The following is a 14,280-nucleotide window of genomic DNA, read 5'->3' on the forward strand; positions in this document are numbered from 1 at the left end:
CAGTCATTGTGAGCCTTGGTTTTAACCAGAGCAAAAGCTAGCTTCTCTCAGCTCATAAAGCATAACAAAAGGGGAAAAGCCCCAGGAAAGCAATGTGTCAGGCAGACAGAAGCTCCCATCTACTGAAAATCAGGTACCTCCCTTCTGCCAGATACTAAATATATTAAAAAGAAACGGTTATCAAAAACAGCGTGGGCTTCAACACAAGGCATAAGGTATGTGCCCCGCCCCCAAGATGTTTACTGCAGCGTCCTTAACAAAGATTTTTTTCAACCATGGAAAATCAATACACAAAATACACCAGCACTCAAAAAAGCATTATATACTCGTTAAAAATGAAAACTGTAAAGGCCTCCAAGTTACTCAGAAAAATAGTAATGGCAGTGCTAAAGAAAGCAAAATTCACATAGCAATCATACTATAAAAGTTACGCAAAAACGATGACTGAACAAAGGCAAACCCGAATTGGAAAATATACAGAAAACAAAGTGTGGAGAGTAGGCATTGCAAAGCAACAGCTCAATTTTCTTCTTTCCCTTTCAGTTTATAACATGATGTTAGTATGCTTGGCTGTTAACCTAGAGGTTGACAGTTTGAGTCCACTGGCCTCTGAAGAAAGGCCTGGAGACCTACTTCCGAAAACTCAGCCACTGAAAAGCCTACAACATACAGTTCCACTCTGGCACATATGGGGTCGCCATGAGTCAGAATCAACTCTATGGCAACTTTTTTTTTTTTTTTAATATAAAAAATCACTGCTGTGTCAACACTTCATGGATCTTATTCATATTCCCGGGCTGACTTTTACAAACGGTATCCCAGGAATCCTTTCCAAAGCACAGCCTGGCAAGTTCCTATAAAAGAACCAGACCACTGTTGTAACACTCCACCAGGCCTTCTAGTTAAAGCAAGGGGTGAAGGTATCACGAGAAAAACCAAAAGTTCTAACACCCTGTCCTTCTACTGAAATACCGTATTTAAATACTTGGCAAGTCCTTGATCATCTCAATGGCACTATGAGATAAACTGGGCCAAGTTTTTATCCTCACGAAGGTACTTCAGTGAAAATTTGGTGGCCTGCCAAGGTCCCATGACTCCAGTGACAAGCTCTGGAGGCAGATTGGGAAATTTGGCTCAGCTCCTTCCTTGTTCGGCTGCTCTGAGCAAATTACTCAAGATAGCCTTATCTTTAAAAGGTAGATAATACAACCTACTTTACAGAACTACAGTGAGGATTAAATCTGATTAACTTAAAGTTCTTAGCCCAAGAGGACTCCTAAAGGGTAGCAGAGTAAATGCTAGTTTCCGTCCCTCGGGGAGAAGCACTAGCTCTTACGGCCTTCTCTCACTCTCAGAACAGAAGGCCACCTAGGTCCCCACAGCACAGAGATAGAGCCAGCTGAGCTCAGCCAAAGGCAGAAAAGGCAAGGATTTCCAGAGGGACCTTCAGTCAGGGGCCTGGAGAGGCCTTAGGGAAAGAATAGTGTTTCTATGTGTTTGTTTCTTCCATAAAACCAGTTGCCATCAAGTCAACTCTGACTCATGGTCACTCCATGTGTGTCAGAGTAGACCTGTGCTCCACAGGGTTTTCAATGGATGAGTTTTTGGAAAGAGATCACCAGGCCTTTCTTTCAAGGCACCTCTCGGTGAACTCGAACCGCCCACCTTTCGGTTAGCAACTTGAGCATGCTAATCATTTGTACCACCCAGGGACTCCATTTCTTCCACAGAAACTAACATAATGCCTGGCACATAGCAAGTGCTCAGTAAGCATCGGATTAATGTACCAACCCAGTCATGGAGCTGTCATCCATTTTGATTACGAACAAACATAGGCAGGTAAAGTCAACTACTTGTTTGAACTAAAACCCTGGCCCCTTACCCACCGTGAAACTCCACAGCATATTTTTTTGCTACATTCAGGGTACTAAGATTTACAACTTTGGAAAACAAGCTTTTCTGCATATTAATGTTAGCTATACTTACCATATATGACTCTGAATGGAACCTATTTTAAAACATTCAGAAACCACTGCTTTTCATAAATAAAAAATAAAATGGTTCCATCAGCATTTTCTTCTCTCTCTCCCTCCCGCAAGTAGCCTGTCTCCATTCCATTTGGTAAATAAAAGCTTAAGTCTTTTAAAAAACAAAGCTGTATCTTGAAGGTAAAAATTGTAAATTGTAGCTCAGAGTGAGTGTTAATGGCTAAAGGAAAACTAAAAAAGATCAGTTGAAAATTAATATGGCCTGGGCTGTTAGTCAAATAGCTTCACTGATCTTTCTCGTTATTTTACACTAAAGTTCATATATTGTTTTAAGTCATATAATTTTCTTATGGTTTTCCATCCTGTGTTACTTGACTAGACCAGAACTGCTTTGTTCACCGTGGTGTTTTCCTGATGACTGAGAATTCACCTCTGCTCCTTCTCTGTACATATGGGGTCGCCATGAGTCATAACTGACTGGACGCCCAATGATAGCAATATGGATATGATAGTAGCATACTAAAAAAGGAACCAAGTGGCCTTTTCAGCACAGCACTATTAAAAAAGAAAATCATCACGGTGTCCTCGTAAGACACCACAGACAAACCCCCTCAGTGACCAGCTTCAGGCCCTCCAGCCACACAGTTTAAGCCACAGAACTAGGATCAGCTGGGCACACTGCCAATACCAATACCAGAAAAATTCTTCTCTACCCCTTCAGCCAGAGAATAAACAAATCAGTCTTAGAAGAGATAAAACAGAAATGCTGCTTAAAAGCAAGGATGGCGAAACTCCATTTTCTGACTTTGGCGATGTCATGAGGAAAGACCAACCCTCAGACAAAGACATCACGTTCGGTAAGGTAAAAAAGGTAGGCTAAAACGAGGGAAACTCTCAATAAGATGAATTAGCATAAAAGCCCCAACACCAGGATCGGGTGACATTTATTTCCTGTTATACACATAGGTCGCAACTAACAACCACCACGCCTTTGGCAGCGTACTCCACATACATACTCAAGAGGGCATTTAGCACCATTTCCTTCTCAGAGCAATGTGCGCCCTTGAGGTAGAAGAGAGTAAAAGGACAACACTAACATCCAGGACCTACCAGTTTCTCTAGGAAGCTTGAGGCGGCCTCATCCTCCAGCTCCTGTGAACAGCACTGTGCAGAGCTCTCAGTAAGGGCCTTGCCTTTACTATTATTTCTGTTATTATATCACCCAATAAGAAATCACAAAGACACAACGGTCACCCCAACAAAGACTACAGCCTATGGGAAGGCGTAATCAATGTCAGAAGATATCAAATCCTACACATTGGTGTGGTCCCGGAAAAGCAGAGGCTAGAAAGGAGTTCAGAGTTTATGTGAGGGTCTCTCCTCTCCTTGCTTCCTCTACTCCTAACATTAGGCCTAAACTGCTTTGCTTTCCGAGGGATGGAAATTACACTTAAAGCATGCGATTAAAACCCACTGCACACTGAGCGGAGCAGTGTTCAGTGTGCAGTAATGCCGCTCCAGGCAGTTCATCACACTGCTTTATTCATAAGGCTGGGACATGGGACAGAACCACGCAAACTTAACATCTTGCTGCGCCTGAAATGTTCATTAAGTACTCTTATCTGCCATCACCTGCCCACCCCTCTGAACCACTCTCCACTAATTTAAACAAGACACTATACTCTGCTCATATTTAAATTACGAACAGGAACATTTCCACGGGAAAAATCAACACACATCTTAATTTGTGCTGCCAATTAGGCTTTTAGAAAAGAAAAAAAAAAAAACCCTGATCATCTTACATATAGTAATTTGTCCTTATCGGTGCGTAATGGGTTAAATATAATTTGTGGATTACCCCCACATGGTAAATAGTTTATTTAACATTTTAACTCATTGCTATAGAGTGGATCCCGACTCATAGCAACACTACAGACAGAGCAGAACAGCCCCACAGCATTTTCAAGGAGCACCTGGTGGATTCGAACTGCCGATCTTTTGGTTAGCAGCCATAGCTCTTAGCCACTACACCACCAGTGTTTCCTTAACGTTTTTGAGCTACCAAAAATCAGCCTCACTATTTGACAATAAAATTTTTACTTCTAATAGATATCCTGGGACAGTGAATTTCCTAAGCATGAACTATGTGTATACCCGGAGGTAAGGAGAAAGTGCTAAGTGATTTCCAGCAAAACAACAGGTTTTAGGAGTGATACATTAGCATGACAGATTTTCTGATGCAAATCACAGGGAGCACGAAGCTCCTTCCAGCAGAGTTTTGCTTTGGGGGTTTTCTGTCTTGTTTTAAGCTCTGGAGAAGCTGAACCTCCAGAAGCACGGGAGGCCACAGCAAAAAAATAATAATAAACCCAACTCCGTCTCAGTCCTTCTTAGGGCTGCATGACTATTTCCCTTTCTTTTAATGCCTCTCCGCACTAGGGAAAATTTTAAAAACGATACTCTTTCTCATGCACAAAATAGATTTTTCTCAAATGCCTACTTCCAGGAAGCCTTTCAGAAATGACTAAATGGCCAAGGCAGCCGTTAGTGGCTCAGATTTTGATTTGCCGCCGGATTCGGGCCAGTGGCAGCCTCCTGAGCTCCGGCACCACTAGCCGCCGCCTGGGTAGCTGGGCGCCGGCCCAACTGCGCCCTGGGGTGCCAAGCGCAGGCGACCGGCTCCCCACGTCTCCCAAAGCCAGGGGCCCCGCCTCCCCCTCTCCCGGGCCCAGCAGCCAGGTGGAGAAAAGAGGTAAACACCAGTCAAAGGTAAGCAGGAAGCAGTGAGTCAGAGGCTTCCACAAAAGAAAAAAAAACCAACCCTTGCACAAAGCATTTCTTGGGCCCCCACAAGCAGCAGCGTGGCTGCTTCCTTCCCTTTCTAAAAGTTTTATTTTTAGTTCGTTTGAAAAAAAAAAGTTTGTATTGCTTATCTCTGAATATAAAATGTAAGTTCGTTATTAGGAAATAGGGAAACGCTGTTTTAAAAAGTAAAAAAAAAACAAGTCACGTTCACAATCCCACCACCCACTGAAATATTCTAAGAACTAACCAGTGATTTTTAATCTGATTTTCTAAACCTAATTAGGACCGTAATGCGTAACTGGGATCGGGATGCGAATATGGTACGAGATCTTGGGATTTGAGTTTGTTTTTTTTAACTTGGCCTTAGGGGGTTGCCATTTCCCCAAGTGTTACAAATTCCTTGAGAACACTGATAAAAGTTCTAGAACACAAAAGCAATTCCTTTTAAACTCCACTGGGGTTGGGCTGGTCTGACTCTCGACTATAGTTTTGGAAAACTTACACTTAAATTTCATTATCTCTGTGCTGACTCCCCCAAACAAGCGGAGAGAGCGCACCAATAAGGCCCCAGGGCCTCAAGACGCTGCAAACGCCACCACAGCGCCCGGACGGTCTCCCCGCCTACACCTCCCTCGAACCGCGTCCTCACCTGGGGCCAGCGGCCGCAGTGGCCCGGCCTGCAACCCCCGGGCACCCACACAGGAAAAAGGCAGGGTGCGCCGCAGGGCGCCCAGCAGGCCGCAAGAGCAGGCGCCCGGCCGCTCCAGTCCGGGTAGCACAATCTTGACCCACTGCGCACACCTGCGGGGCGCGCCCGCTCCGGTGTTCGAGGGACGAAGCGCGCCGGATCCACAGCGCAGCAGCAAAGGCCACGTTTCTAGCCTGAAGCGGGGAAGTGGGCCAGGGCGCAAAGGGAAGGCAAGCTGTGGGTGCGTCCGCGCCGCGACGGACGGTCGGACCCTCACCTGGGAGCGAGTCGCCAACTCCATTCTTCCTAACAGGGCTCCACCCTCGTCCTAGCACGCGGCCACTGGAGCCCTGCTCACCACGGACCCGGCGCACCGAGAACGCCCCGCGGCCGCGCAGCTAGCGCGCTCCCCCCGATGCTCCCGCGGGCCGGGGGAGAGGCGCACTCGGCGCACGGGACAGGGGGAGCGCGCCGCGCCGCACTCTTGGCGCCGCCTCACTGGCCCCCGAGGCGCCGACCATGCACCCAACTTTTCTAGCAATGAACTTCACTTCACAGGCGGCGCGAGACAGGCGCTGCGTTTGGACGCTGCCGGGGCCGGCTGCCAATGCGGGGGCGCCGAGGTCCCCCCTGCAGTGGAGGGCTGGAGTGGAGCGGTCCGACCAGGTTTCGCGCGGGAGAAATGAGAGGGGGCAGTCCCGGCTCAGCCTCCAGCTGGCAAGCCCGGCTGCACCGCTGTCGTATATTTAAGGGTTTATTCCAGGTTGTGCCCCGGAGCGCGAGCCTAAACTGCAATCGGTGTCTCTAATCCAGGAAAAAATGTTAGGGCGACTTCAGGGCTTGTTTTGTTTTCTTGTTGTTGTAAAGGGGCGGGGTTCTGCTGCGGTCCAAAACAGTTGTTAACAAAATTCACTTTGCAAAACCGAACCAAAGTTTCTTTACCAAGGCTCAGGATAAGGAGTTTCAACCGCCCTGGAACTTTGGAGGGCCTTTGTTTTCCCAGTGTACACGCCGTTGTAGGGCCTTTGTTTTGCCAGTGTACACGCAGTTGGAGGGCCTTTGTTTTCCCAGTGTACACGCCGTTCCCCTGATTAATTTAACAGGTATTAACTGAGCATCTACAACGTGTCAGGCACAGTGTTAGGCCTGGGGAAACACAACGGCGAATACAAAAAGGCCCCTGCTCTCATGGAACTTACAGCCTGGGAACCAGTCGCCTACGTTAGTCAAATAATGATACTAAAAGAAAGTAAATCTGGAGCTGTGATAAATGGCATGAAGGAAAGGGAAGCAGGAAGCAGGGAGTCAGAAGTTCCCACAAAAGCAAGGATGATAGCATAAAGGAAAAAAAAAAAAAATGTTGCTTCAGTAATTCTGATTCATGTGCTGCAAAATAGAGCTGTACTCCATACCATTTTCTTGACTGTAATCTTTACAGAAGCAGATTGCCAGGCCTTTCTTCTGCACTGCTGGGCAGGTTGACCCACCAACTTTTAGTTCAGCACAAACTTAAGTCAACAGGTATAAACCAAAAAAAAAAAGGGGGGACCTAATTTGAGAAAGGTCAAGGAAGACTTAATAGAACTCACCTCTGAGGCTTGAGGAATTAAGGGTATGGAGATTGATGAAGGCTTTAAGTAATATTGGGAAGGATAGCGCAGAATAGTTGTCTTTGAAATCATAGCACATTTACTAGGCAATGTTGCAGGCTGATTGAGAACTGTGATATCATAGAGGAACAATCTGTCTGCAGGAGACCTTCTGCAGTCCCTCTTGGCTGCTTTGGATTTGGCATTCATCTTTTGTTTGCTGAAGGAGTGAATGAAGCCAGCCAAACATACTAAAGCTTGAGGAGAAAACATCTGGGAACTGTTCTTTCCTCCACGGGTTCAGCAAACATTTGTTATGTGCTCTCTGTGTTCCAGATTTTGGGGGGGTGGGGTGGGGGCGGGGTAGGAATATTAAGTCCAATAAAACATTGTCTGGATTACTGGCTTAACAAAAGGTCTTGTTTTCTTTTTATTGGATAATGTAAACTATCACTACATCTACTTTCATTTTTTTATTCTACTTCATAGTTTTCCTTCACATACAGTATCTCCTAGAATCCTCCCAATGATCTTCTTGATTTTTGTTGTCAACACTTTTTAAATAAGGAAATGGGATCTAAAAAGATGCATTAGAGAAAGACCCTTGCCACCCTGTTAATAAGTGACTTAATAATAAGCCATTCATTATGCCTCCAGGCTGATTTTTTTCTGTTTTTCTTTTTCACTTTGGCTGCCAGGAAACTCAGAGTTAAATTTGTTCAATCAGAGCTTTATATATATATATATATACACATACATACATAAAAATATTTTCTCATGAACCAATGATCTTATTTTCATTTATCTATTTTTATTGTAGGTTGCATCAAATCTCTAATGGAAAAAGGAATATAAATTAAAAATAGGTCAGATTTTACACGATAACTGAGAGCCCAAGAGACAGAAAGGGCCACATGAACCAGAGACCTACATCATCCTGAGACCAGAAGAACTAGTTGGTCCCCGGCCACAACCGATGACTGCCCTGACAGGGAGCACATCAGAGAACCCCTGAGGGAGCAGGAGATCAGTGGGATGCAGACCCCAAATTCTCACAAAAAGACCATACTTAATGGTCTGACTGAGACTAGAGGAATGCCGGCGGTCATGGTCCCCAAACCTTCTGTTGGCCCAGGACAGGAACCATTCCTGAAGACAACTCATCAGACATGAAAGGGACTGTACAGTGGGTAGGAGAGAGATGCTGATGAAGAGTGAGCTAATTATATCAGGTGAACACTTGAGACTGTGTTGGCATCTCCTGTCTGGAGGGGGGATGGGAGGATAGAGAGAGTTGGAAGCTGTCAAAATTGTCACGAAAGGAGAGACTGGAAGGGCTGAGTCATTAGGGCGAGAGCAAGTGGGAGTACAGAGTAAGGTGTATATAAACTTATATGTGACAGTCTGACTTGATTTGTAAACGTTCACTTGAAGCTCAATAAAAGTTAATATAAAAAAAAATAGGTCAGATTTTGCAAAGCACTTGAAGCAGCGTAAGTATTATCTGAAAACCTGTAGACTATTGAGCCTCACAGCTTTAGACATTTGCTATAGCCAGCTGTAAGTTTTCAGATAGCAATTTGCCTGGCAAAGCCCATGATTTGAATGGTATTTAGTATTTTATTGTGGTGTTCTTCATCATCAGATTTTGGTTTCATTCTGTTACAGAAGTCTTTTGGGAAACCCCTAAAGAGCCAGGAGATGTTAACATAACCCGGTGATGTTAAATACTTGCTACTCACATGTATTGGATGAGTTTCAGCATGGCACTGCAAGAACGTATGCTCCTTCCCAGAAAAAATAGCTTACATATTGCAATAGAGGGAAGGAAGATGTAGTGTTTGCACAAGTCCTTTAAGAAGGCTCTGTCTAGGGATTGGACTGGACAGTAAGACAAAATGATACTGGTGAGGAGTGAGTTTCTTGGCTCAAGTAGACACATGAGACTATGTGGGCAGCTCCTGTCTAGAGGGGAGATGAGAAGGCAGAGGGGGACAGAGCTGGCTGAGTGGACACAGGGAATACAGAATGGAGAGGAGGAGTGTTCTGTGTCATTGGGGGGAGAGAAACTAGGAGTACATCAACCCCACCCCACTGCTGCCGAGTCGATTCTGACTCATAGCGACCTTACAGGACAGAGCAGAACTGCCCCACAGAGTTTCCAAGGAGGACATAGCTAGGTGTATATGTGTTTTTGTATGAGAGACTGACTTGATTTGTAAACTTGGACTTAAAGCATAATAAAAAATAGTGTCTAATGTCGCTGAATTATACATGTAGAAACTGTTGAATTGGCATCTGTTTTGTTGTATATATTTTCACCACAATCTTTTTAAAAAGTACGTATAAGTCTATGCTTGCTTGCTTTTAAATGTTTTCATGGGAGAATTAAAATCGTGGTCCAAAGTACCTTGAAAGAGGTAAGAAATGTGTTATTACATGCAATCATTGAACTTGATTTAAATGAGGTAAGAGAATTGTGATTGGAAGTCAGCCCTGGCCCACAGTATCTCCTCAGTAGGAAATTCAAATATCTTAGCTGTAAGCATACGCCTGCCCACTCTTATTAACACAGATTCAAACCAGTGTGGTGTTCTGGACAACTCAGCAATGAACCCACCTTTGGTGGAGAGCTGGAAGCAATGTGGGTAATATCTGAATACGGTTTAGCATTATATCTGATCATGAATAAATAAAAAAATAAATAAAATAAATAAAGGGACAGCTAAATACAATAACCCCCCAGGGCTGTTTTCTCTCCTCTCCTTGTGATTAGATAACACCTAACCTAGAAGGGAGGAATCCCTAGTGGTGTAGTGGTTAACAGCTATGGCTGCTAAACAAAAAGTTGGCAGTTCACATCCACCAGGCACTGTTTGGAAACTATGGGGCAGTTCTCCGCTGTCCTACAGTGTCTCTCTGAGCCAGAATCGACTTGATTTTTGTTGGGGTTTTTTTTTTTTTTTTAACCTAGAAGGGGGCGTTATCTCTAAATTTGAGACATACTGAGAGAGATAATTTCCAAGTTATTGCAGAATAAAAGATCTAAAGTTAAGTCTGTTTTAGCAAAGTCGCCATTTAATAATCACCACACTAAGACAGATGGGAAGAAAGGCCTGTTGATCTACATCAGAAAATCAGCGAATGAAAACCCTGTGAACCACAACAATCTTGTCCACAACGGATCACAGGGATGGTACAGGACTAAGCAGCTTCTCATTCCGTTGTGCACGTGGTCACTATGAGTTGGGTGCCAACTAAACCACGGCTAACAACATCTTTCCTTTCTGGAAAGTTTTATTTACAACCTTTCTATTTCATCTTCCCAACTTTGCATGCCAAAATAATGCTGTCTTCATCTCACGATTTAAGGACAATCTGATGAAAACCACCTAAATAGCTTTAGAGAAGAGGATCTGAACAATCAATAATGAGATACCTCCATATATTGATGCTGGAAATTTTAATGCCCGTGGCTCCACCAAACGGCTAATAGTAATAGTGGTAGCAATAATAGCAGCTAACTTCGTGAGCACTCCCTTTGCACTAAGCCCTGTGCTGAGTTTGTCTTTGCATGCATTCTCTCATTTAATCCTTCAATCCTGACAGTTTTCATCCACGCCTGAAAAAGTGTTGTGAGAATCCATGAACCAATAGTTTCAAAGCCTTTGGAATTTCCTAAGTAAGAGATGTTACATAAACTCCAAATATAATTAATGCAATCCATGTTTTATAGTTTTATTTTTGCAGAATGTATAGAGTATGTTGTTTGTAATTTAGTCTGTGAACACAAAAAATGATCTAAAAATGAGTGAAAATGAAAACAGATTAAATCAATAACTCTTACTTTTCTAAGAATTTATGTATTATAAAAGAGAATTATTATACTTAGTTAACCCAATAAAAGTATTGTGGTGCATATTTTTTTAGAAAACTAAGTTTATTTCATAATGCATTATATAAATAGCATTTTAAAAATTTCAATAAAATATTAATACAGAGTTCAAAATAAATTTGTAAAATAACTTCCACTACTGCTTAAATGAAAAAAGCCATAAAATTCTTATTAGTTCACTAGAAAAATGAAGTGTATTTTTTAAAAGAAGAGTTTTATTTTTTGCCAAAACTGAAATAACCAGCTCTCTAGTATTTCAGAAAAGAATTTCAAAAGATCAATTTGCACTACAATAGTAAGGATTCTTTATTGCTTCAACTATGGTCAGTGTCACAGGTTGAACTGTGTCCCCCAAAAATGTCTGTCAACTTGGCTAGGTCATAATTCCCAGTATTGTAATGATTATCCACCATTTTGTCATCTGCCGTGATTTCCCTGTGTTGTAAATCCTATGGCTACGATGTTAATGAGTTGGATTAGCAGCAGTTATATTGATGGATCTACAAGATTAGATAGTGTCTTAAGCCTATCTCTTTCGAGATATAAAAGACAGAAGCAAGCAGGGAGACATGGAGAACCTCATACCACCAAGAAAGCAGCATCTGGAGCTGAGCACATCCTTTGGACCTGGGGTTCCTGCACAGAGAAGCTCCTAGTCCAAGGGAAGATGGAGGACAGAGACCTTCCTCCAGAGCCAACAGAGAAAGCCTTCCCCTGGAGCCAACACCCTGAATTTGGATGTAGCCTACCAGACTGTGAGAGAATAAATAGCTCTTTGTTAAAGCCAGCCACTTGTGGTGTTTCTGTTACAGCAGCACTAGATGACTAAGACAGTAATCACAATCATTTGCTAACCCTGATTCAGAATTTGGCAAAAATAGAAAATCCCGGGTGATAAAATGGAAAATTTGGGGTCAGAAATGCAAAACTTTATGAAGTTGTTCAGACTATTTTTTATTTGAAATAATTTATGCTGTGGTAATGTTAAATGACATTTGTGATAGCAGAAAATCCATGGACTTGAGGAAGTTATGGGCTCTGCTAAATCTAAGATTCTTCAGTGGATCTTATAATCAGGAGCAATTTTCTTTGTTATTAGAGATCAGAGCAGAAAACATGTCCTAAAAGATAAATAAATAATATTTGAGTTACTCTTTTACAGCCACCTCTAACTAATTTGTGGCTTCCTGTAAATTACATCTTTTCTGTGACTCACGCCATGTGCTATTAATACTTATATGACTCCCAAATACTCTAGGACATCACACTCAAAATGTGGTCCCCAGACTGGCTGTATCTGCATCACCTGGGAACTTGATAGAAATGCAAAATCTCAGGACCACCTCAAACCTTCTGATCAGAATCTCTGAGAGTGCGGGCCAGGAATATGTGTGTGTTTGTTTTGAAGTTTGCCAAGTGATTCTAATGCTTGCTAAAGGTTTGAGAAGGACTGCATAATGGAATCACTTTGGCCAAAAAAAAAAAAAAAATCATTCCTGGGTCCCATCTCTAGGGATTCTGATTTAATTGGACTTTGGGAAAGCCTGGTGGCATAGTGGTTAAGTGCTACGGCTGCTAACCAAGAGGTCGGCAGTTCAAATCCTTCAGGCACTACTTGGAAACTCTATTGGGCAGTTCTACTCTGTCTTATGGGTTGCTATGAGTCAAAATCGACTCAACGGCAGTGGGTTTGGTTTTTAGTTAGAGATGGGCATTGAATAGTCTTTTAAACTTCCAGGTGATTCTAATGAGCAGGTAGGCTGTGCAACATTGCTCTAGTAGTTAGTAAAGTGTGGTCGCAAGACCAGTAATATGAGTGTCACTTGGGCTCTTGTTAGAAATTCAAATTCTCAGGCCCCTTCCCAGACCTACTGAATCAAAACTGTGGGAGTAGAGCTCAGCAATCTGAGTTTTAATTAACATATAGGTGATCAAGTTTAAGAATCACTGTGGTTGTAATCCAAGGTCTTCTGCTCTCCGGCTAGGCGACCTTGGGACTAATCATTGAGATTCATTTCTGTCATCTGTAAAACGGGGATACTGCATACCTACGGTTCTCCTAAATTACCTCTAACAGCATGTTTGCAAAGATGAACGTGCACTATCACAGGTAATTATATTTTGAGAAGGCTAGAGTGGTGGACTCGTGTAAAGTAGTAATAATAGTAGTAATACCCCTATTTATTGAGCACTAATTGGAATCCCCCATGTGTCTGTCAGTTTGTCATACTGTGGGGGCTTCCGTGTTGCTGAGGTGCAGGAAGCTATGTCACTGGTATTCAAATACCACCAGGATCACCCATGGCAGATGGGTTTCAGCTGAGCTTCCAGACTAAGGCAGACCAGGAAGAGGGACATGGCGGTCTACTTCTGAAAAGAATTAGCCAGTGAAAACCTTATGAATAGCAGGGAAACACTGTCTGATATAGTGCTGGAAGATGAGCCCGTCAGGTTGGAAAGCACTCAAAGACAACCAGGGAAGAGCTGCCTTCTTAAAGTAGAGTTGACCTTAAAGAAATGGATGGAGTCAAGCTTTTGGGACCTTCATTTGCAGATGTGGCACAACTCAAAATGAGAAGAAACAGCTGCAAAAATCCATTCATAATAGGAATGTGAAATGTATGAAGTATGAATCTAGGAAAATTGGAAATCGTCAAAAGTGAAATGGAACACATAAACATCTATATCCTAGGTACTAGTGAAATATTTTGAATTGGATAAACATATGGTCTACTAAAATTGATTGAACACACAGTCAGGATTCACTGATAATTACTGGTGATTGGAATGCGAAAGTTGGAAACAAAGAAGAATCCATAGTTGGCAAATATGACCTTGGTGACAAAAACAATGCCAGAGATCACGTGACACAATTTTGCAAGACCAAGGACTTGTTAATTGCAAATACCTTTTTTCAGCAACATAAATGGCAACTATACACATGGACCTCACCAGATGGAAAACACAGGAGTCAAATCAACTACATCTGTGGAAAGAGATGATGGAAAAGCTCAATATCATCAGTCAGAATAAGACTGGGGGCCAACTGCAGAACAGACCATCAACTGGTCATATGCAAGTTCAAGTTGAAACTGAAGAAAATTAGAATAAGTCCACGAGAGCCAAAGTACAACCTTGATTATATCCCACCTGAATTTAGAGACCATCTGAAGAATAGATTTGACATATTGAACACTAATGACCGAAGACCAGTCGAGTTGTGGAATAACATCAAGGACATTATACATGAAGAAATACAGAGGTCATTAAAAAGACAGGAAAGAAAGAAAAGAACAAAATGGATGCCAGAAGACA

The 14,280-nt window shown here is 42.7% G+C and overlaps 1 protein-coding gene across 5 annotated transcripts in view; it reads right to left on the bottom strand.

Moving 5' to 3' along the window:
* Positions 1-5,909, bottom strand: part of CDCA7L (cell division cycle associated 7 like) — a 42,236-nt gene extending 36,327 nt beyond the window's left edge. For 4 of the 5 annotated variants that reach the window (XM_049893439.1, XM_049893438.1, XM_049893436.1 and 1 more), the window contains exon 1: positions 5,759-5,909. In XM_049893439.1, the coding sequence (XP_049749396.1) occupies positions 5,759-5,782 (24 nt within the window). In that variant the 5' untranslated portion in view covers positions 5,783-5,909. The remainder of the gene's footprint in view (positions 1-5,758) is intronic. The other variant, XM_049893437.1, reaches the window with a different exon arrangement.
* Between the last annotated feature and the right edge of the window lie 8,371 nt (positions 5,910-14,280).

The sequence above is a fragment of the Elephas maximus genome, chromosome 8 (genome assembly GCF_024166365.1).
Source record: "Elephas maximus indicus isolate mEleMax1 chromosome 8, mEleMax1 primary haplotype, whole genome shotgun sequence".
NCBI lineage: Eukaryota > Metazoa > Chordata > Mammalia > Proboscidea > Elephantidae > Elephas > Elephas maximus.